The sequence below is a fragment of the Anthonomus grandis genome, chromosome 6 (assembly GCF_022605725.1).
Source record: "Anthonomus grandis grandis chromosome 6, icAntGran1.3, whole genome shotgun sequence".
Taxonomy (NCBI): Eukaryota; Metazoa; Arthropoda; class Insecta; order Coleoptera; family Curculionidae; genus Anthonomus; species Anthonomus grandis.
The window spans coordinates 30,655,903-30,680,685 of record NC_065551.1 but is presented as its reverse complement, the minus strand read 5'-3'; the positions used below and the strand labels follow the sequence as shown (position 1 = coordinate 30,680,685).

General features: G+C 31.4%; 3 protein-coding genes across 3 annotated transcripts in view; 1 reads left to right on the top strand and 2 right to left on the bottom strand.

Moving 5' to 3' along the window:
* Window positions 1-1,069: 1,069 nt before the first annotated feature.
* LOC126737816 (solute carrier family 35 member F5) lies at window positions 1,070-7,815 on the bottom strand. The gene is made up of 7 exons (XM_050442875.1): window positions 7,462-7,815; window positions 6,958-7,407; window positions 5,922-6,104; window positions 5,722-5,872; window positions 5,509-5,668; window positions 5,207-5,452; window positions 1,070-1,602 (listed from the first exon to the last, which is right to left on the bottom strand). Exons 1-7 carry the CDS (start codon window positions 7,603-7,605, stop codon window positions 1,530-1,532), a joined length of 1,407 nt encoding a protein of 468 aa, XP_050298832.1. The 5' UTR covers window positions 7,606-7,815; the 3' UTR covers window positions 1,070-1,529.
* Window positions 7,816-11,574: 3,759 nt separating this feature from the next.
* LOC126737337 (uncharacterized) lies at window positions 11,575-16,760 on the top strand. Its single transcript, XM_050442200.1, has 4 exons — window positions 11,575-11,742; window positions 13,440-13,559; window positions 16,132-16,326; window positions 16,388-16,760. The coding sequence occupies exons 1-4, from the start codon at window positions 11,718-11,720 to the stop codon at window positions 16,426-16,428; spliced, it is 381 nt and encodes a 126-aa protein (XP_050298157.1). The 5' UTR covers window positions 11,575-11,717; the 3' UTR covers window positions 16,429-16,760.
* Window positions 16,761-18,894: 2,134 nt separating this feature from the next.
* Window positions 18,895-24,783, bottom strand: part of LOC126737796 (proteoglycan Cow) — a 101,633-nt gene continuing 95,744 nt past the window's right edge. The window contains exons 8-10 of the mRNA XM_050442849.1: window positions 22,860-23,117; window positions 22,563-22,700; window positions 18,895-20,486 (exon numbers count right to left, since the gene is read on the bottom strand). Coding sequence (XP_050298806.1) covers window positions 20,353-20,486; window positions 22,563-22,700; window positions 22,860-23,117 — 530 coding nt within the window. The 3' untranslated portion in view covers window positions 18,895-20,352. The remainder of the gene's footprint in view (window positions 20,487-22,562; window positions 22,701-22,859; window positions 23,118-24,783) is intronic.

Genomic DNA, 24,783 nt, shown 5'->3' with positions numbered 1-24,783 from the left:
CAATGGTCTACTGCTGTCAATCCTTGAAAATTATGGACTGAGGGGAAACTGTGCCAGACTTATAGCCTCTTATTTAGATCAGAGGGAACAAACAGTTTGCCTTGGCTCTGGTACATTATGTTTACTCAGCGTCATTCTTGGTGGTACTCAGGGTTCAATTCTAGGCCCAGTACTATTCATATTATATGTAAATGGTCTCAGTGAGTGTTTTCCAGGGTGTTTTATCAACCAATATGCTGAAGACATTTCAGAGCTTCTCAGGTGGTAAAGAGGATACAGGAGTGGTGTGACAATCATGCTCTGAAGCTAAATGCTGATAAAACCGGGCTACTGACATTCTCCAAAACTTTACCTCAAAATTCCCTACTTGTAAAGTTTGAAAATAAGTCTCTTCGAGAGGTAGCTTCCTTAAAATTCCTTGGTATACAAATTGACTCCTGTCTCACATGGTTCCCACACATAGACACTCTTGGCAAAAAACTAAATAGTTTCTGCGCGTTAATAAGGCGTCTACGAGAAGAGCTTTCCCTAAATTGTCTGAAGCAACTTTACTATGCATCGGTCCAAGCTCTAATCACTCATAGTGTGATGTTTTGGGGATCTTCAACTGACGCCGTGTCAGTCTTTATAGCACAAAAACGCATCATAAGATGCATGCTCAGACTCGCACCACAAACGTCTTGTAGGACTTATTTTACTAAGCTTGGTCTACTCACTGTTCCAGCTCTGTACATTCTTATGTTAGCTATTTTTGCAAAGAAACACCTGCATCTTTTTCAAACTAATGAAGATCATTATGCTGAGGGAATGTCTATTGTGACAAGGGGGAGAGCTGAACTGAGTATCCCAACTCATCACTCTGCCTTTTTTCAAAGATCTCCTGCTTTTGCTGCTATTAAAACATATAATAGATTACCTCTCGCCCTGAGGCAAGAGAAAAATATCATGAAGTTTAGGAAAGACACTATTATTATTATTATAAAAATATGACTAAAATATTTTTTTGTGTGGCAATACACATATTAATTTGGGATAACACCATGCCTTATAGAATTAAAACTAAATTGAACATTATTTCATAAATATTTATTTCACAAAATACATCTTAGAGTATAATTATACTTATCATTAGATTTTTCCTATATGCCAGGTTTTTGCAATTCTTTCAAAAAAAATACTGTATTTTTGTTCTGAATCGATCATCACTGCATATAAAAGCATTGTATAAACCTGACATTTACACCATAGTAAAATGACTAGTAACTTGTGTTTATGTCTAATTAAAGTATCAGGCTAAGACAAACATAGAGCAAAGAACAGAATATGCATCTTGGGATTTAGTACGTAATTTCCAAAATAATACATTAATAGAAAGCCGCATCTTAGTGCCCACTTAAAATTTGATTAACTATTTTAGGCTTGATGTGATCAAAAGACTCATGTATCTTTAAGGAGAACTTTTAAATAAAAAGTTGTATATAATCATTGAGTGACTGCAAATTATAATGCATATATCTTACTGCTTATTTTTAATCACAATCTGATGTTGGTCCTATCAGAGACTCAGTTTGTTCTGAAGTTTTTGATTCGCCATAGGAGGTACTAAAACAAAAGCATATATTAGATGTTCAAAGAAAAGTATAACTTCACTCATAGTGGGCTTATTGTACAAATTCTAAAAAAAGGGAAAGATATACAATAAGCTCAAAATTTTCCAGAAAGTTGATATTGGCAACTAGTCTCGCGACTTGCCGCATTATCAGGTCAAGGACTAAAATTGTAAAAAAGAAGAAAGGAAAGGAACATTACAAGTAAATCAAAATTAATATATGGAAAGATTAAACAATAAATTTACAAAAATATACCAGACAAATTATAGCAGTAACATAGATAACAGCAACTTTGTAATTATGAACTCAACCAACTAAAAAGTACTTCATATTGGTCAATTGGACCTGTAGTTTCATTTACTAGCTCAAGATCAAGCTCAAAAACTCTCATCTCATTTCTCTAGATGTAGCAAATTTACACAAGATAATCCTCGGGTTATATAAATAAGTACTGAACATATTTTTTTTTTTAACTCTTTCCATAGGGTCAAGTGGTGTAAAAATGAGACACCGAAGATTTTGGGTAGAAATAAGACTTAAAAAATTATTTTAATGAGACGAAAAAAGGATGTAATAAAGTCTAAATATTCTAAAACCTAAAGACACATTCATTCAAACGATAATATGAATTTATACATGAATTATTTAATCTACCGTAATATAATGCAATTTTCATGACAAAAACTTTTAAAATCTCAAACTTTTGTTGCGCGCCCGTTGCGGTTAAGATCGCAATGTGAAGACTGATGTGTCACGGCGTTGTGGGAACAAGCCGGGTAGTCTGAAGTAAGTTGCTAGAAGTAATTGAGTGTGTACGTGTTTGCTGGGGTAATTTTGAGACGACTGTTTGTGTAAATATCAGACAAGTCATGGGGTAAAAATAAGACGTTAACCTGTATAACAATTTTAGGTATACCTACATAAAGAGCAAGCCAGAATGCCTAGGAATTACGTTCCAAAGGCAAAACCCTATACAGACGACGATCTGAAACAGGCGCTTACCTTAGTAAAGGAAGGTAAGTTGTCTATTCGAACGACAGCAAAAAAATTTCGCATTGAAAAAAATGTTTCAAAACGTAGCCGAAAACAAGCGCTATCCGATGAACAAGAAAGAGATTTGACAGAAAAAATTAAAATTATGGCTAAATGGGGATTCGCCTTATCCAAACAAGAAATTTCAGTTAGTTGTGCAAACATATGTTAATGAAAAGGCTATAAAAACCACATTTAAGGAAGGCAAACCTGGTAACGATTGGTTTCGTTCGTTCTGTAAAAGAAATCGACTGAGCCAGAAGAAAATGGAACAACTAGAAAAGTGTAGGAGAACAGCTACCAGCTACCCTTTTATAATATATTCCTTCTATGATCGCCTGGGTGAAACAATCCAACAACTTGGTTTGCAAGACAAGCCTGCACACATATTTAACTTGGTTGAAACAGGGTTTAATATGGATTCAGGCAGAATAAAAGGAGTTGGAGCATTGGGCCAAAAAAATTCATAGAAGCATAGAAGGATCTGGTAAAGAAATATTACAACCATGGCGTTCATTTCTGCTAGCGGCGTATTATTACCGCCATTAATTATATATCAAGGACAAAACCTATGGAGCACATGGAAGGGATCAAACGATTTGGAAGGAACCTGCTATGCTGTCTCTGATAAAGGCTGGATGGCAACTGCGGTCTTTAATAGTTGGTTTTCCAAATTTTGTTCAATGGTTTCCGAAAGACCGCTGTTACTTATAATGGATAGTCACGTCTCACATCTGAATAGGGGAACCATTGAACTTGCCATATAAAATAATACCACATTGTTTAAATTACCACCTCATGCTAAAGATATTTGGACCTCTGAAACTAAAATGGAACCAAAAGCTTACAGAGTGGCAGAGATTAAAACAGAGACGTCTCACCAAAAGCAAATTTGCTGATTTGATCTGCGAGTTATGGAATGAAGGTATTACAGAGGCTATAATAAAAAAGTCGTTTGAATCGACTGGCATATATCCTTGCTCTAGGGAAAAATATCCAATCGACCGTCTTAATAAAATTAAATTGCAAAAATACAATGAAAGTGTTCAAAACCCCAATCCATTAGATGTGTTTGAATTAAACCAAGAAAAGGAAAATGATAAGGTTGTATCAAACAATGTAAACAATAGCGAGCAGAAAATAATTGAAAAAGAAACAACAAACGAGACTAATGACACTAAAACATTTCAAGATAATAATGTTGAGCCACAACCGTCTTCGTCCACTTCATTCGAGAATATTTTGCTAAATAAGATAAACAAAACAAATCCTGAAATAAAGCGAAGGAGAAAAGTTAGTTCCAGTTGTGCTGTTTTAACTAGCGCCGAATATTTAGATAGTATTAAGGAAAAAGAAGTGTCACAAAAGAACCAAAGAAAAAAGTGACAAAAGTGGCCTCTTCAGATGATGAAAGTGTAACTTACCGAGAAGAAAGCGACATTGAAAATATGACATTAGACGAACTCATAGACGAGGAAGAAAAAAATTATGCAGCCGAGAAATTTAATACAAATAGTGACATAAATATTGGCGACTATGTTTTGATTAAGTTTTGTACCAAAAAAAAAAAATGCATTACGTTGCGCTAGTAGAATCTATTGGGGATGACGAATTTTGTGTGTCTTATTTGCGTCGAATGGGGGACAAATTCATATTTCCTCAAATACCTGAAAAATATGAAGTACCAAAGGATGACGTAGTAATGAAACTACCTCCTCCAATAACCCATGGAGGTACTGCCAGAGTTTCACAGAAATTTGTGTTTTCTATCGCTATAAATAAGTATAATCTTAACTAAATCGTTTAACTATAACTACATGCAGAGTATTTGGAGTTTTTTTATTTATTTAGGTAATATTTTTGATATACCTATCTAGAATTTATTTTCTGTTTTTTATTTTTATTTTATTTTCAAACTGCGACATGAGTTTGATTGAACTGTTTTTACATATTTATGTATTTCTTATTAAAGGTTTTTAGTATGGGGTAAAAATGACCCAAAAAAATGTTTTTTTTTTTTTTTTAATTATTTTCCAGTTTTTATTGCATTTTTTAAATAAATCTGAGAAAAAACGTACAAAATATTGTTTCATCTCATAATTTCCCCATACCACGGACAACATCATAAATGCCTGAAATTGCCATGTATCATTTTTACCCACCCCTGTCTCATTTTTGCCCAAAATGGCAGGTAAATTGATGACAGGAGTTTTATTTTTTTTCTTAACACCCATAAGGATATCCTCATTTTGTCATTTCTATGTTATTCAGCATCAAAATCTACATAGTATGATCATTTTTTGAACATTTATTTCAAAAAGGAAATGGTTTAAAAATTAAAGTTTTATAAAATGTCTCATTTTCACACCACTTGACCCTACATTAATTTAAACATAATTGTACTGATAATATGACAAGTCTATAGTCAGAACTATTTTCTAATAAATATCAATTTTCTGGAAAAATTTAGTAGGTTTTACTCCTAAATGTGACTGTAAAAAGTACATTAATGGATTTCAAACATGTTTTAAAGTGATATACTGTTGAATATTTTTTAAGCTCACCGTAAAGCCATTGCTTTGTTGCACAATTTGCTATAAAAACATCTTATAATACTGAGCATAGGATCCCAATTATCCCAATGGCAACATATTGTTACCAGCAGGAATCCCAGAATCATAAGTATGACTCCAAAATAAAAGAGGGAGGAAAGTTTTGTGTGTTTTAATATCACATCTGCTATCAGTGTCATGGGTATAGTCATGCTGAACCCTGTCATGGTTATTAGGGGTGAAGTCAGAAAGCATGCCCTAAAAGCAAAGCAAAATAAATTGGTTAAGTTGTGACTTTTACTCATAATGGATACCATAACATTAGGGTTTGTAAAATAACAGTCCCCATTAGGCCATTAAGGAATAAAATTGTTAATTGTTCCCTTGTAGGCCATTCGAATGGTTCAACTTTGGAAATATGTAGATATAAAAATACTGGCCAAAGTAAAAGAAGATTAAATAGTCCTAAAAATCCTGGAAAAAATTGTAAATTTTTTAGAACTTGAAAATATTGGCGTAAATCTTACCTAAAAACTTAGAAATATCAATTTTCTCTTCATCAGGAACAATCTTTTTCAGAGATACTAAAAATACTGAATAGAAAAATGCGCTAACTAGACATAATACTGTTCCTTCAGGAATGTGCAGCTCTTTTAAATCATTGCAACCAATAAGACCCTAAAAATGGTATTGTCTATGCAAGTTATTATTAAGCCTTATTACTTACAATTCCAATGAAGATCACTAATATGGCAAACATCTTAGAAATGGTAAATTTATCACCATTACTGGCAGGACACAACGAAGCCAACATAAGGGTAAAAAAGGTTGATGAAGATGACAAAATGTTAACGGTCCTTGCTTCAGTTTTGGACAAGGCTACTTGGTAAGTGTAACTTGCAACAAACCACTAAAAATTATTACAAATAATAAAACATTTATTAAAAATAAACAATATTTAATAACAGCCATAATATCTAACTTTGGTAGCCTTTAGGCCTAAATCTAATCATATTAACGATTATGTACTACTTTAATTACCAGTATTATTATGAATATTATTTTTATTTATTGTATCTTTTCTTGAATTTTACATTATCTACCAATAAAAAATTAGTATAAAAATTTTTCTTATGTGTGGCTATATAGAAGTCAAAGTGCAATAAAACTATATAATTTTGAAAAAAACAATCTTTAAAATAGGAAATATATGTAAGTAAAATTCATTATCTTATCACATGCATAAGTATCCTTAAATAAATCCTTAAATTTATTGATTATCCCATTTCTAGGGTTTGTTTAATAGTTCAGGAAGCAATTTACTAAAATTAATTTGCCATAATAATGCCAAAGCCTAATTTTGCCTTGTTTAAAAGAGCTTAATAGAACATTTATTTACAAACCTTGCTTAATCTCTAATATATGAAGCATGTAATTGCTTGACTTATATGTTTTCATTACATGCTAATTTCCATCAAGTAATTGATAATCCTATTATAAATATCCTACAATACTTTAAGTCATATTAATGTCTCTGTCATGCCTGTAATATATTGGTTTGATTCTCTCATTTAAAAAGAATAAATAAGGCATAAAAATTTTTTAAATCTTTTTAGGAATGTTCTTAATAGAACTTACCAACAGACTCAAATTTATTGAGATATTGTCTATTAATTCAAGTATTATGTATTCACATAACAAACCCATGAACAATTGATTAAATAAATTCTGATCTATAGATTTAAAACTTATTAATAACTTACTAATAAACAAAACACAAATGCCAGTTTAATAACATATTGTACTGGTAACTTAGCTGCATTAGTTCGACCGACAACTGTAGCTTTCAAGGTAGCTTGATAAGAGAGCCTCGCCAATAAAGCGTCGGCAGCATCCAATTCCGATAGCTGCCTAACTTCAGCTAATTTACTAAATCTCACCGACCTCACTGTATCCGAGTCACTTTCAGTTCCAGAGCTTTTGTCTTTATCTGAAACCTTGACAGGAACATATGTGGGTGTACTTAGTCTAGCCTCATCCAAGCCACTATCGTCTTGTTCTTGTTCTAAATAGACGTAATTATGAGGACGGATGCAATAGTCTTCTTTCCAAACGGGCCAAAATAAGTAGCCAAACAAGTACAAGGTGAACATGCCTGTTTTAATGTAGGCGCAAAAAAATGGCTTTTCAAACGTTTCATGTTGATAAAGGTACTGGAAATATGAGTCGTATCTTGGAAACATATTTTTTTTTAAATTTCTATTTACCTTGGTTAATGCTGAGGAAGAGACCCAAATAACATCCACTAAGATTATAACTGTTAGACCCAAATAAATCCTCTGGTTCTTGGATAATGCTGTACTGGAATCCATTATTTTACAGATATTGAATTGTTGAATTAAAGGGCTCATTATCCAATAATTGCAAAAAGCTGTTGTGAAAACGCGGAAACATTATGACAGTTTATGGCTGTTATAGGCAGCAAATTAATACTTTTAAATCTTTGGATTTGGGTTTACATATTCATGTAATATAACGATAAAAAACGCTAAGCTGATGCCAAAATTAAAATTGCACAAAAAATTAAAAACAAAAAAAACGTCACGGATGACATGTACGTGTAAACTAACCTCAAACTAGAGATTTTAATGGCAAAAAAAGGCGGAGTCTAGGTTAAGGAATGGGTAGGTTTACATAGTTGATTTTATATCGTAAAGTTCGCATGTAGTCTCATCAAAATGGGATGTAAAATATATAAATTAAAAGCAAAATTTTCATATATATATATTTATTTTCTACTTATTATTCCTATTAATAATGAACTAATTAGGTATTACGGTTTAATTTAACACTAATAAATAAGTTAATATTTATAATAAACAGAAAACTACAAGTTTGGTCAAAACTCTCAAACTTATTGAATTGGTTGCACATGTTTCGCCCTAAAGCCATGATCAGACTTGATGAACAGTTTCTAAAAATTAGCCTTTTTAAAAACTACTAATGCTGTTTTATTTATGCTAAGAAAATGTGCAATTTTTTACACACGACAAAAAATATATATCTAAAGGTCTAAAATAACCGATTTTTCAAAATTACTACATAATGAACTTAGTTATAGCACAGCATAAAGAAACTTAACAGCATAAAGTTTCTTTATGCTGTGGTTATAGTAACATCTAATATTAAGAGAAAATTCTACGCAACACAATTATACACAGTACAACAATATTATAGTTATGTAAAATCAAGTAAAATATTTGACTGGCTAATATCTAAAAATTCATTTAAGCTGTAGAATTTGCACATGCAAATTTGCGCAAATAAAACTTTGGTGTATTCATTTTCGTTCATTTCAAATTGCACAAGTAGTTACAACAGTTGTATTCTGATGTGTAGTGACCAGTGATTAGGGTGTGAGTTTGTGAGCATAGAAACATAAAAATAAAGTAAAACGAGGAATCGGGAAGACGAAGTACTTGCAGTAGCTGCCGTTTTAATAATCAAAAAGTTGAGAGAGCCAAAAAAGCGGAGACCAAATAAATCTTGGATTGAAAAGAGAGCAACTTACTCTCATATTAATTTAATTCGAGAATTAGTTAATCAGCCAGACGATTTTCGTAATTTATTACATTTAGTTAAACCAATAATAATAAACTGTTACTGTTATAAAAAGTTCTATCACGCCACATGAAAGATTAACGGCAACTTTAAGGTTTTTGGCAACTGGTAGAACCTATGAGGATCTCAAGTTTTCTACGTGTATTTCTAAATCCGCCCTCAGCAAGATAATTCCTGAGACGTGCGATGCCATTTACACAGTATTAAAACAAGAATATTTAAAGGTATGTAAAACTTATTATTAACATATTATTATTATATCTACTGTACGCTAGAATTAGTAAAATTCGCTAAAAATTGTGCAGCAGTTTGCGATTCACTGTCTTCGTCTTGTTCAGGAGGAGGTAATTCAGAATTTCCTGGAGAAATTGATGTTGAAATTGTGGAAAAATTTGATTTTGATCATAATCTAGTTGATAAGGCGTTTGATTCTGATGAGACACTGGTTGTGGAATTTGTTGCTAATGATGCCACGTCACTGGTGAAGGTGGCTGATATGATGATCCCATAAACTCTCTCTCTTTAGTTGAAATTAATTATCATAAATTTACCCAAAATATCCGAAAACCCCAGCGAAAACACAGAGCAAAAACAATAAAACAATACCGAAAATTTAAACCCGGCGGAAACCTGTCAAAACAAGAAAACGGCGTCCAAGTGCAGGCGCACGATCGAAACTGTGTTTAAAAAGTTGGAGTGTCGTTTATACCATAGGCTAACGAGAGAAGTTTGTCTAGTTATTCTATTTTATACGGTCATGCATTTGCGGCAACCACATGCAAAATATCTGATTGCGCTAAATTCACTCAAGTCAAGCTTTTTGGCTTGTGCAAGTGAACAATTTTGGTTTTTATGCAACAGTTTACTTGCGCAAATTAGGCATGCACAAGTCAATTGTCGCAAATTGCATGAGCGTGAAAACGGGCCATTAGACAACAACACACAGTTGTAATTTTTTTTTCATTCATTCACCTAATATGCATCTGCAATTTATTAAAAAATTTAGGTCCAAGATAATTGGACTTATACATGATTAATTATTAGGCATTATATATATACATTATTAACCCTTATGTCTTCCTTTAGTCTAGTATTGTGATTCTGGCAGCTACTTTGCATTTCATATTGATTAAACTAGACACCTCAGTATATATATTGAGGCAAGAGTTAAAATTTGAAGTTCAACAAATGATCTATTCACATCAGCCTTGTAGTCTAGACCTTGGATCACAAGAAGCACCCTCCTATGTAGTGAAAAAATTCTCTCTTACCTTGAGAGGTGTTTCAAGCCAAAGTTATATATCACATTGAGATTGAAAGAGTGTATGATATAAACTGTCAATAGTATAGACTTGTCGACAAGTCGTTTCATATTTCTTAGGAGAAAACTGGAAGAGTTTAATTTTTTAGCAGTGTGATCTTTATGTTCATTAAAAATAATAAAATGTTGTCTATATGTACCTGTAAAAGCTTCACACAGATTTTGTATTCGAGCATTAATGTATTGTAAGAAGAGGTCTCAAGTCGGTTTCGAGGTATAACATAATTAGGTTGTTTTAATGTTTCTTAAGAACCAAACCTCGGATATAAAATCTAAAAATTCATAGTCTTAGAAAAAAAACGTTTGCAAACAAATTACCATATTTTTAAATGAAAATGAATTACTCCCCGAATACCAATTAGGTTTCAGAGAGGCGCATGTAGCACCATAAGCGTCTTAGTGTTGAATCTTTATACCAAGCTTACATACTTATATAGGTTTTGTGACTCTTTACTCTTTTTTTTTAAATACTACCTGATACATAATAGAAAGCAGAGTGTTATATCAAGGTTCAATATTGGAAAAGAGTATAAATCATATTTTTGATATATACTCTTTTCCAAACTTAATTCTTGCTGCTATCACGGTTACATACTGATGCTCATATTCAACTTTGAATGCTAACTCTCAGTTTTTGTTATTTGGTAATAACCGCCAATCCAAGTGTATCTAAAAAGGTTGTAACCCTATTATAAACAACGGAATAGTACCCTATAAAGCATCGGCACGAAATCTTGGGTTTATAATGGACTCAAATTCAAACCGAATGATGATGTCTCAGGCTATTACCGTTGATTGAATATTAAATGGAAATTTAATTGCTTAGGCGATTGTACGCGACTATCAAGATGTATTATTCTTCTAAACATATTCGGAGTTTTAATTTAATCTTAGGAAAAAACTATGTGAAGTTTGATTTTCTGATCTACATAAGCCAAATTTCAATATTGAAAATTAATAAATTCAGGGTGTCAAACATGAATGCTAAAAGTTCATTTATATTTATCTTATACTATAAAGCATACAAAATAACGGTTTTGATATCATTATATATTTACACAAAAAAAAAACATTTTAATGGTAATTCCCTTATATCATTAGGAAAAGTATATCGTTACCATTATATCATGTCACAATAAATCAATTCTAGCTAATTGCGAGACTTTACTGTTGATCGTAACTACGACTGTAGGTTATGACTCTTATTAATTGGGAATTGATCTAATAATTTTTTCTAGAAGAATATCAGATTTCCCATAATCTGTTAATTGTTATTATATTCAATGTTCTTGTAAGCAACTACGAGTATATATAAGAATTATGCAGAATCTTGTAAACATTTGATTATATTTTTAAATTTTAAAATACTTACTCTCATTAGCTGGGATTTACATATGAGTTTTTTCTTCACATAATGACGTACGTACTGGTCTTTCCAGTATCTATATGCAATAAAACAAAGATTAAAAGAAGGTGACCAACAGTAGCCGATAGCATTTCAGACTCGTTTGTCGAATTGTAGCAAAGTGATAAAATATATTTTTGTTTTTGTTGTGAAGAACGTGTTCATAGGCTGATAATATGTACAAGTTTACGCTGATTTCAAGTAAGTATAGCAAGTATTTATACATATTATTATATTCTTTATTTAGCGATGATCCAAACATATTTAAAATACGCAGTATTCTGTTATTTTTTTAATAAAATATTCTAAACTAGTCAAGAAAAAAACAATTTAAAAAAATTAACAAACTAGACCTTAGCGACCTATACGTATTTTATTAGTATAGTATATTCATAAAATATAGATACATTAATTATATAGAGTCTCATTTAAAAAAAACCTATTCTAAGCTTGGACTTCATGACACTGGAAATTTCTGATAAATAAGTTCATAAAACATTGAATAGGATTCGCCACTGTTTTCAAATAAGTGTTAATAATTATTTTTGTGATTTTACAGAAACTTGTTCTTAGTACAAAATTAATATTATAAAAAAAAAGGCATGGACGTTTTTATGATTTTTTTGAGGGTTATCATTCTAGAATTTTATTAGATTATTTCGTATTTTTCGCATCATATTGTTACAGTTATTATTTAATATTAAATTCCCTGGACATGGATAAGTTTTTTATATAGGAAAAAAACCAAAAAGTTCAGATTTTGCGTAGTTGGCAATTCTTCTGCAGATAAAACAGCCACACTCCTACTACTTGTAAAGAAACTAAAATAAATTATCCTAAAAAAAAATAAAAATTATTCAAGGTCCATATTATCTGAACTTTTTCTTAAATAAAAAATGATCTCTTGTATGACCTTGTGCAGTTTGGACCATGACCTATCAGACACCATATATTTGCAGGGTGTTAATTTTGCAATTTTCAATACACCTATTTTGCGAAACAAAAAATAGTAAAAATATAATTTTTAAATTAAAATTTAGCTTCAATGAGAACAGAAAAAGATGCGTATAGGCAACAGAGATTCTCAATAAACAAGTGTGACTAAGAATAATTTTAGATAATGGTTAATTTTTATTATAAAATCGTACTTAATTAGATTTATTAAAAAACCTAATCATTACTCCCTCTCTCTCGACTCTATTCGTAATTATTTTATGTTATTAGATTTTAAAATTAATTACGCGTTTTTGCCTTCGTCCACATAAAAAATTGATGTTTAAATTGATACAAACTATTTGCTATTGCATCGATGTTCAAGACGTAAAAACCCGTAGGTGAATCAAGACAAACTACCTGTAAATTAAGTAACTATGATTTTTCTTTAATAACTGAACTATGTACAAATTTGCACTTAATTTCCTAGGTGTCAATAACATTACTCCTATGCTTGAGAAATTATATGAAAAAAAAATTTGCAGATGAATATCCCTAATGACACCTTTGTGATACCTACAAGGAGAATAGTTTTCGAGTTTCATTTGAAATTTTCGGTCTTACCCAGATTTACATGGACTGTAATTTTTTGTAATTAGTGTGTATGTAATTTTGTAATCTTCCTTAATAGAAGCTTTGGAATAATAAAATAACTATAAAATGGGAACCTTGAATTTCTACCAACCAAGCTTGGAAACGAATGAGGTACTAGTCCAAAGTAAGCAGAGCAAAGATTCAGTTAAGCTTAAGTTCAATATTGATTATTGGTATGCAATGTTTCTTACAAGAATTGCAATCAAATTGTACTATTGTGATACTAAGAAATTTCCCACAGGAAAGGTCATCAGATGATAATCTTACATATTAACTTATACTAAAAACTAATATATTTTTCCTTCTTTCAGTTGTTGCTTTGATGTTGTTGCTGCATCACCCATGCTTAGCGCAAGACGACAATTTCTTATCATTTCCTACAGGCCAAGTTAATAATAATATCCAAGGCAATAGTAATGAACAACGTCAAAGTAAGTTATTGTATAGAAAAATCTTTAATTTAAGAAAGTGATAAAAGTAAAAAATAAGCAATATCATATACTGTTATAAAATAGAGTTTTCCAATTTAGAGTAGAGTGGGACATAAGTAGCAATAAAAATGCTGTAGGATCTGCTGAGGAATATTTCAATATATCTGCATTTTATGAATATTTATAAACATCATCTAATATTTCACCTGCACTAAGCATAAAAATCTCGAATTGAAATTGAATATATATAATACAAGGTTGAGTTCTTTAAATGTCAATTCATGAAACGCAAAAGGTGAGTATTTTTATCAAATTAAATCAAATCTTGACCAATGACCAAAATTATAAAGTACAGAATTAAATTATTAGGACATATTAGAAATCAAACTTTCATACAGAATCAGCAGATAAATGCAGATAAGAAAGTAAGACTCCAAAATGTAAAATTAATATTGTTATTTTAATAAATACAAGTCATATAGAATGCTTATAAGAGAATCCAATATTTTATATTATCGAAATCGATTTATAAATTCGAGAAACAAATAAAAAGAAAAATGGTCTATTGTAAATGATATACGTTTAAATAATAATTCATCTTCCAAAATCAATACATAGCGCCATACTGAAATCAATAAATTTTACAGCTCAATAGCACGAGACTTTAGGTTGATGAGTGTTTTTTTATTGCACATGCAGATCTGGCTAAATTAAAAGAGATCATGTCATGTATCAAACATTAAAAAAGTTTCGGGGATGATGGTCTAGTATTAAACATTATTCTAAAATTATCTAATACGGTTCTTCAATATCAATACGCAATCTTTAATCTCAGTATTTCTATAAATTACTCTTGGGGAATCAATAATTTTCCCTGACTATCTGAAGCTAGCAAATATCATCTTTCTGTGACCTTTCAAAGGCATTTGATTTTATACAAATCATAGAATAGCAATAGGAAGTAGCCTTGAAACGGCTAGAGTCATATTTATCAAATTAGAGACAAAAGGTTTGTATGTTAATTCCACCGAATCTGATATATTGATAAATTTCTGAAGTGTCCCTCAGAGCTGTGTTCTGGGCTTCTTGCAATTTTTGATTTTCATAAACGACTTGCCTTTCTTGGACATCAGAAGTCATTTTACATTATCTTGTGGTGCTACAAAAATCATCACAGTTTCCAGGAGACTTTTTATACCTCACTTTGCCAAAACCAATGTTATTACCTGTATGGCAAACCGTTCTTTTGATATTCCTTTTAACAATAGTACTATTATGAATAGACCTGCACCAAAGTTTTTAAGGTTTACCTATTGACAGTGAGCTAAGTTTTGAGGCACTTGTAGTTGCACTTGAAAATATTTTTTCTGGTGGCTTTGCAGTTAGAGTAACTCTTAGTGAACTGGAAAAGTCCATGGAAAAAATGTGTATTATGACAATTTCTTTTAAAGCTAGTGCTTAACTTATTGGTCTTCGATGCATTAAGGGAAAGTCTATTGGCCAAAAACCATTCATGAATATTTTTATTGCCATCACTTATTATGTCTAACATGTGATTAGAAGCAAAGTATTGGATAACATTACCAGTATCGTCTGCAAAAAGGATAGGTTTTAAATATTGAACATTTGGAAGAATACTCATGTATATAAGAAACAGCAGAGGATCGAGGGGAGAACCTTGTAGTACATCATGTATGTTTCTGTTAGTTGATACATTATTCATAAAACCAACACCCTGAAGGTCTGACTCTGCTTTAAACTAATCTTTCACTATTAACTATTGTAATTGATATAAAAGAAATACAATCAAATGCTTTATGAATCTATGCCCAATTCCCTGATATGTTGTGTAAGTCTATATATTGCCAATATTATAAATTTATCATTTCTAAAACCAAATTGGGTGTCCTTTTAAATAGATAGTTAAATGGTCCTCTAAATTGACCCAAATTTTTTTTTAAAAGTATGGGAAAGGGAGAAATTGGACGATAATTTGTTAGATTATCCTGAGATCCCTTACCCTTAAATATATGAACCAGTTTCGCTCTCTCAAGTACACTTGGGAAAATATCGGCAGAAATAGAACAGGCATGTACTTAAGAACTGAGGTCGATGAAGTGGGAATATTACTACGAGTGTTATTTTACTTGTTATTATATTATGTTTCATTATTTTAGGTGTATTTTACAGCTGTATTATAATTAACTTATATAAGAGTGATATACGGGATCTTTTAAGACTTGATTGAAAAAAAAATAAAAAAATTCGAAAAATAGTGATAGTACGTATAATCCTAATCAAATGTATTATTTATATCATTATGTCAATATAATATACATACATATAATAATTACTATTTTAAAAAGTAATAAGAAATTTTAATTTTCTGTTTTAAACCTTTCTTGATAAGTTCGTTTGGTGATATTAATAAAAAGGTTTATGTAAATTACATAATTTCCTGTGCATAACCCCTTTTTGGCAATTCTCAAAAAAATGGTAGTTTAGATACCTTTTAAATAAAAATATTGCCATCTCAAAAATCAATACCTAAAACTTAATGTCCTAATTTTAGGGCAAAATCAACCTCCAAACGTCCCATTACCAAATTTACCGATAGACGATACCACCACTACGACCGCTTCCCCAGTATTCAGATCTTGTGTGGAAAACTGTAGAACTATTCAGAACTATAATCCGGTATGTGGAAGTGACGGGGTGACTTATAATAATCAGTTCAGGTTGCAGTGTGCAAGAAGATGCGGCCTAAGTACGTTATATACATTTTTTGCACCTTTATGTGAACTTCAATTAATTTTATTTATTTTTAGACGTTGAGATGGTCCGTGGAGGTACCTGCGTTTCTCTGTAATGATATTAGAGCTATATGACAGTCTGAGTTGATCATTTCATTAATATATGTTGTGTTACGTTTCTGAAATCAGGGTATAGTTCTCCTATAAGTCATATAGTATACTTGGCTTTCCAGTATCTACCGCTTCAGTATATATAGGAATAATGCTTAAAATTGACTTGATATTGTATAATTAACTTAATAGCGATTACTTAAAAGTGACAATGCTAATTTTCTATGCTAAGTTGTTAATGATATATCCTTTTAAAATAACAGGTATTTAATAAAGATTTAAGTGAGTAGGAAACATTTTTGTAACAATTGTTTAAAAACTCGTTTTACGAACATAATTTAGCGTTTCATTTTTACACCTATATTTATCTGAAATTAATCTTTTCTTAATCTAATTGTAAGAAACTATTCCAAGAAGCGATTGCGATGATTGGATAAGATATGGAGTAAAGTTATAATTACAAGATCAAACGAACTTACCTGAAGTGAAGTTCGATCTTGATTTTATGAAGCGTATTTCCCGAAGTAAATCACAATAATGTGTGAAGGCACCTGTTTCAGGCACCTGAAATAATTTCTTGAAGTCGCTTTTAATTATTTTAAGACACTCGATTTCGTTTTCTATTTCTTTAAGACAGTTGAAGTATTTCCACATATTCTTAGAAATTTAAAATAACGTTTTTCACTTAAAATAATTTCTAATTTTATTCCAGGCAGTTGAAGCCCTTTTCTCAATATTTTAAGGCACTTGAAATAACTTCTAATTATTCTAAGGCACTTCTTGTTGTTTCATATTACTTCTATGAAGTTAAAGCCATTCCTAGTTATTTTAAGGCACTAGAAAATATTTTTTGTAGTGATTTTTATTTATTTTAAGGCCCTTGTCGTCCTCTTATGTTTCGTCCAGGCAGTTGAGCAATTTTAAATATTTTAGGCACATGAAATGATGTCTTGAAGTCGTTTCTAGATATTTATAGGCACTTGGTATAATTTTTGAATTCTTCCAGGCAGTTCAAGCCCATTTCTCAATATTCTTAGATACTTTAAATAATGTCTAATTTCGTCCAGGTAGTTGAAGTCATTTCTAAATACTTTGAGACTTTTGAAATAATATGTTGAAGTCGCTTCTAATTATTTTAAGGCACTCGATTTAATTTTCTAGTTCTTCCAGACAGTTAAAGCCATTTCTACATGTGCTTAGGCACTCAAAATAATTTCTTGAAGTCATTTCCAATTATTTTAGGGTCACTTGAAATAATTTTTAATTTTTTGCAGTCAGTTGCAGTCATTTTACTGATTTTAAGGCACTTGACATTATTTCTTGAAGTCGTGTCTAACTATTTTAAGGTACTTGATGTAATTTCTCATTTCGCCCAGGCAGTTGAAGTCTTTTCTACGTAATGAGGGAAATACGCTGAAATAAAATAAATAGTTTGGGAGAATTTACTTAATGACTTATCAAATATTATCTTCTGACCGTCTGTTCAATCATCAGGTTGCAATAATTGTAATTCTTGCAGTACAGTTATTCAAATATACAGTACAGTAATTTGCCAAAGAATCTGATAAACAATTTAAATAGCAATTGCTAACGAAGTTGTGACCCGTAAAAAGCAGGAGTCTTGACTATCGACTTTTCTTGAATTGTAATGTTAGTCGTTTTCCATAATTTCGAATTATCTGCATTAACATTTTTCGGTAAAAAGATTAAATTAACAATTAACTTCTAAGGATCTTAAGTATGAACCTCATGTTTGATCCTGGGATACATATACGATGTCTATTAACAGTGCCATTGAGAGAAAATAACGCTTGTCTTAGCAGCATTTACAATTCTTTCGAATACTACTTCACCCAATTATTGTAATAGCTGCCATTATTATCACGCAATTCTTAAAGAATTTTATATAGCTGCCATTTATATTTGTAGCGTTTTTCCCGTTCCTTAGGTATGAATTAAAACAATCGAAAATAGCAATAGAACAACTAATTTATTTACGCGCTTCACTACGAAAACACGAAATCACTTACAACTATTAAAGATACTTAGTTTTGCTGTATTTTTTTACAAATGTTTAAATATCGCGCCAATATTCCGAACTTTACTTCACTGAAATGACAACTGACTATTATAGGCGATGCGGCTCCTTATATACTCGGCAGAACGCTGTTCCGGAAGATTCTCGCTTAACCTTCCAGATGTCGCGCGGTGTGCCACTTATGACATTCCGGAATGGCGGAGTATCAGCTGGTTTCTTGGTGTTTACAATATTGTTACGTATTGTTAAACAATTCCTTGTTTGTATTCAATATCCATACTTACTCACCCTAACAGGAACAGCGACTTCTACTGCCTGATTTCTCATCAAATTTTTGCTAACAAACATATAATAAAATGTCCAGTAAAATGTTTAAAATTTACAATTGCACAACGATGCCAGCTGCTACATGGTTCCAAATAAAACAATAAACTAAAATTAATATTTCTAACTTTATTAAATATGTTAAAAACATACAATAAATACATTGTCTGGATGTGTATGTGCTTATAACTAATGCCTTTTTTAAACAGAGAATATCATAATATAGACGCATTATTTTCCTAATAAACCTATTTAAAGTGAGTGGGACAAATAATATGACATTCCACTCATGGACAACATCAAAACAATTAAATATCATTTAAGACAGATAACATTATATCAAGAGATGAAATTAAGGAAAATGTCATTGTCTCATTCTTTTAAATTTAAGGTAGTAGTGAGCTTGTTCTAAATTCGACTTATACTAAAGATGACTAGTTTGATTTAAAGATTTTTTTATAATTTAGATTGTTACATCTGCTATAAGTCGATTTGGCTCTACAAAATATATCTTTTTTGATTCAAAATTATTGAACGTGATCTCACAATTTATCAAATAATTTCCCTACAAACCTGGCGGCGTTAATGCGTAATACAATAATTTCTAAATACAATCCACACATCCTATATTAATATTTAGAGATAAATAGTAATAAAAATTCTAGGTATAGGTTTTTAGGTTTAGGTATAGAGACGGCACGATAACATTAAAGCTGTATAGCAGAGTTTTTGGAATCTCTAATGTTTAACCGGCGTCTGACTATGCATAAAAATATTTTTCCCTACTAAAACTAAATTTTACTACTAAAATTTTAATATTGCATCAAAGTAATGTTATATCACTTTTACTATAATGAAACAAAATATATATTATGGGCTATAAATTGTAAAGATTGAATAAAACAATTAAGCAACCAATGTTTGTTATTTTTTTTAATAAACATTAAAAAAAGCACAAAATTGTTCTTTGATTAATTTTTAGTTGATTTATAAAAGTTTCCAATCAACCTAAGTTCTACAAAATGGAATGTATTTACACTGATTAACTTGTTCTATTAATTTACCAGTTATTGTTTGCTCTAAAATTAAACTTGACAATGGTATATTGAATTTATTAGATGATGATATCATTTTTATGAAACCCAATAAAATAGAAAATACCTGTAAATGCTATAAATTTAAAATGAACTTTCGTAGGTCATCAAAAAATATAAACAAATATTAATAGACTGCTGCGAATATTTATTATCTTTTATAATCCGGTTCGATGGACCAAAAATGTTGGGGGTTAATAATAGCGGTGCCCATTTGTTTTTGCACACGTTTAATACTACATAATAGCATTTAAGGTTTATTTGCTACAGATTGATTTTTGCAAATGATAATAATGGTGTATGTATAAGAGCTTAAATATTTAATACAAAACACTTTTGGTAAGCTCTTATTAAATTGCTTATAGTCGATCCATAACTGTTTTAGTTCAACTTTTAAATTGTTAAATGGACTGAATCTTATATCAAAGAACTAAAACTGTTTTTAGATCTACTATGGCTGATTTTGTTTTAATTTAATAATCGTTTGGGTGATCTGCGCTGCCTTCTACTTGATTATCGTCATCCTCATCGTCGCTGTCTGTGTTCACGCTGTTACTCTGGCGCGATTCTTGTTTGGATTGTGCCGAGTTTGATGGTAGAATTGTATCTGAAGAAGGAAAATATAATTAGTAGAAAGCGGGTTTATATGTCGAATGAAATATAAAATTATATAGAGCCAATACAGAGCCGTATATTTATAAGACGTGACAAAAGGGATAAAATATGAAAACTATATAAAAAATATAGAGGAGAATATTTATCCTTAACTAACGATGCGGGCTGATGAAATATGTTCAATCGACGAGTATTGCATCTTATTTGTTTTTTTTAATTAATTAAGTAAAAGTCTCCGTCATATTTACATAAAAGAATATACGCACAATAAGGAATTAATCAAAAAGTCATTTTCATACTTGATTACGCACTACATTAATAAGTTTAACCCTTACGCTACCCGATGTGACAATTGTGACTTCCTTATTTACTAGTGTTATAAGGATCAAAAAATGTTTAATCTGGGTGGAGAACCGTGCGACATGATTGTGAATAGTGCATTTTATAGGTGTGCACGCGCAAATCGTTTATTTTGCCGGGAGTGCATTCTTGTCATAACCTAAAAAGTTTCAGATTATTTTCAACAATGGCTCGTGCAGGTAAGTTATTATTTATTTATAGAATTTAGGGGAAAAAAGAAGTGCTTAATATTAAATAGGTATAATAAACTTCAATTAAGTGTATTGTTCTTAGAGATTAAAAATATCTTTAAAATTGTTGATTCCAAGAATGGTTTTGTTATGTATATCACAATTGTGAGCCACGGGAGTTAACGTGGTTTGGTTTTAATTAAGTTGGATACAATTAATTCTTTGTTACAGGAAGAAGTAAGGAAATTATTGATTTGGACCATCTAAGGGATGACGAGGAGGCATTGTTCCAACTTCTAGACGAAGTTGGGTCGGATTTAGAGTCCGAGGAGGAAGAAGATGAGTTTGAAATTCACGAAAAGATCCCAATTGTAGCACCAAATGAAGCTGATAGCTCTTCAGATTCAGAAAATGATTTACCCCTCATACATTTCCAGACTTTCCAGTGGAAGCGTGGACACTTTAGGAGCAAGGATTTTCCTGTAAAAGAGGGCTATACTCCATCCATCGTAAAAACTCCAAACAAATATTTTGCTAAATATTTGGATGATGATTTTTTTGAGTCAGCCGCAAATTTCACTTCCCAGTATATTTTGCAACAAAATGCAAAACAAAACAACTTTACCTCTCAAGAAATTTTTCGGAATGAATGCTTTGATGGGATGTATTCATCTTTCAAGGATACCATATGTATTGGAATAGAAAATATAAGTTCCACTTAATTGATGGGACCCGACAAAGGTTTTACATGATACGTGTAAATTTACATGTCGTTGACAATCTTAGCGTATCAGAAGAGGAACAAAAAAAGAATAGATTGTGGACAATACAACCGGTAATTGATTTAGATGTAAAGCCATTAAAAGAAAAGAAAAGACAGCTTTTTCTATTGACGAACAAATGATTCCTTTTTTGGAAAGATGTCCAGTTCGATAATTTTCTTAAAAATAAACCAAGACCAGTGGGACTGAAGAATTTCGTTCTTACGACATCCGACGGACTGGTATTGGATTTTGAAATCTACCAGGGCAATAAAATTAATTGACGATTTTCCATTTTACCGTTCTTTTCCTTTGAAACTTTGTCTTTGAGTATTTCAATATAATTGTCACATAAACCTCGACTGATTTTTTAATGACGGGAGAAAATACTAACAGGGTAAGATCTTCACTGTCTTATCGTATTCCTTGTGAATACTTGAGCAATATAATTTTTATATTTACTTAATTTATCACTTGATTTAATGCTTGTTGTTCGTTAAGATCTGTACAAAAATGAAATTATAACTTATGACCACTTCTAAATCAATGTTCGTGTGATACATTGAAAGTATCTTACGCGGTTCCTTCATATTCCATTTTTTTGAGATATAAGAATCGCTCTAATAAGAAATTAGATGAATGTTTTGCCTATGCACAAAATCCTTAAAGAATATCTTAATTATTTCGTAAGAAATTGGAAAATAAGGAAAAAGCTTTAGAATGTTCACTGTGATGAACTTAATGCCACTAAGATATTATATTAGTGCATAAACTTACCACAATTAGGCCTAGAATGAGTACGAGTATTAGCAAACTCAACTCCATGCTTGTCGACGCACCAACACATTCCAATTGCGCTGTGGCATTGTACCGATTTGTAGTAACCTTGGATGTCACATTCTGGCACATATACTCCTAAAGCAGCACGAAAAAATTAAAATCAAAAACACAAATTAAAATAATCCTAATTTCAAGCATAACCTAAATGGATACTGGAGTATTATTATAAAATAATTAAGAATGAAACTAAAAATTATTATGTTAAATATTCATTTTCAATTTGAAATTATTTACCTAATATTTCTGTGGAAATTTTACGTCTAACGGCAGCGCAAGGCCTCTCCGCCCGTTGGAAACATTTACACCATTCCTGGGGCGAAACGATTAAATCTTTGTCGACGTCACACTGTTGCAAAAACGGCTTAAGACAGATTTCGTTTTGATCGTTTTCCAAATCGTACAATTCTTGTAGGGACAGTTTAGAATCCGCATTTTCGTCGAGGTGCTGGAACATCCATCTTACTTCACCTTTGCAAGCTGACGGGAAAAGAGCTGAAAAACAAGAATGACATATAAAATAGTATTAGTACTATAAACTTTATATTTTATGTATATATATGATGTCATATCAAGTAGCAAATAAAGACAAGCACCCTTTTATATTTGAAACTTACTTGAAAAAAAACTCATTTATTTTTTGTGCCAGTTAGGTCAAGTTCCCTATAAGTTTCAAGTAAAATCTTATAAAAATTTGAATATTATTTAAAATAATATTCTCTATAAGCAGCCGGATCAAAATCACTGGAAGAAAAGTTATAGGATATCATACTTCTATTTCAAACAACTGCTTTAAGTAATTTCCATATCATAGTGCAGCGTTTTTCCCGTCCGTTAGGTGTGAATTAAAACAATCGAACATAGTCAACTAATTTAGTTACACAGGTTACTACGAAAACACAATGACTCACGATATTTATTTTTATTGTATTTATTTGGAACTATTTAAATCTCGCGCCGATATTTCGAACTTTACTTTACTGAACTGACTATATCGGCGATGCAGCTTCTTATATATCAGACGGAGCGCTGTTCCGGAAGATTCCCGCTTAACCCTCGAGATCATCATCGGAATCAGGAGAATCATCCTCGGAACGATTATAGTGGATACCCAGGGCTTCGAGTTAATCTTTAACCAAAGAGTTCTGAAGATAGACGATGAGGAAGTTGTTTTCGATCGTGAGAGGGATTACAGTGTTCGAGTGCTTTTTTCGGAGAAAGCTTGAATACGGAGCGAGGTCAATCTGTAGGCCTGCGTTGATAGCAAGACCATGGACGACCAAGAACTTTTGTACAATGCTGAATAGTGGTTAAATAGAGAAACTATATGTCAAGTTTCATATCTCTAAGCTAACGAGTCTAAGAGAAATAGTAATAATTGTCACTGGCCCTCATTTTTTGCTACTAGAAGTTGTTATCATAGACTGATATCAATCCTTTCGTACAGTACTGAGTGGTTAGATAGAAAAACTACGTTTGAAGTTTCCATGTCACTTTCAAAGAAATACTCATTAATGTCACTGAGTCCGAATCTGCCAGACGAAGGTCGTTCCTTTCATTTTCCGCCACTTAATGTTCTTATATAATGGTTCCATTTTTTCTTTAAAGAAAGTTTTCGTTTCGATCATCATCATCAATAAAGCCAATAAAAAAACCGATCGCTGTGTTTCAATTACAAACAGTTTTGTTTCATTCGTGTTTTGGATTCGGCAGTATTTAAAAATGGATCTTTCGTAACAAAACTTAACGAGAACTCCCGATGGAAAATCATTATTTGGTTCTGACGAGACTAAATTGCCACACATTATCGTAGGTGATAAAGCCTTTTCATTCACAACACAACGAGACTGTTGGTCGAGGCATAGCAGTCGAAAAGACCCTTGTATGTGCTGAAACGATCTATTAATTTATTCCCAATAATCTATTCCTGTGAGGGTAATGAATGTCAATCATTATCCTGCACTGCAGTTTCAACAATACTTTGACAAGTTGCAGCTTGGACATCAACTAACCTGAGGCCATCGAAAGGCACCGGTTTAAGGCCAGACCATACAAGGAGGCTGAGGCATTTGGTCTATAGATTTCGAGGCTCTTTTCATACTGGAAAGAAAGAAAGGACCAACGTAGTTCAGCATAAATTAAATAGAGGAAATGCTTGTCC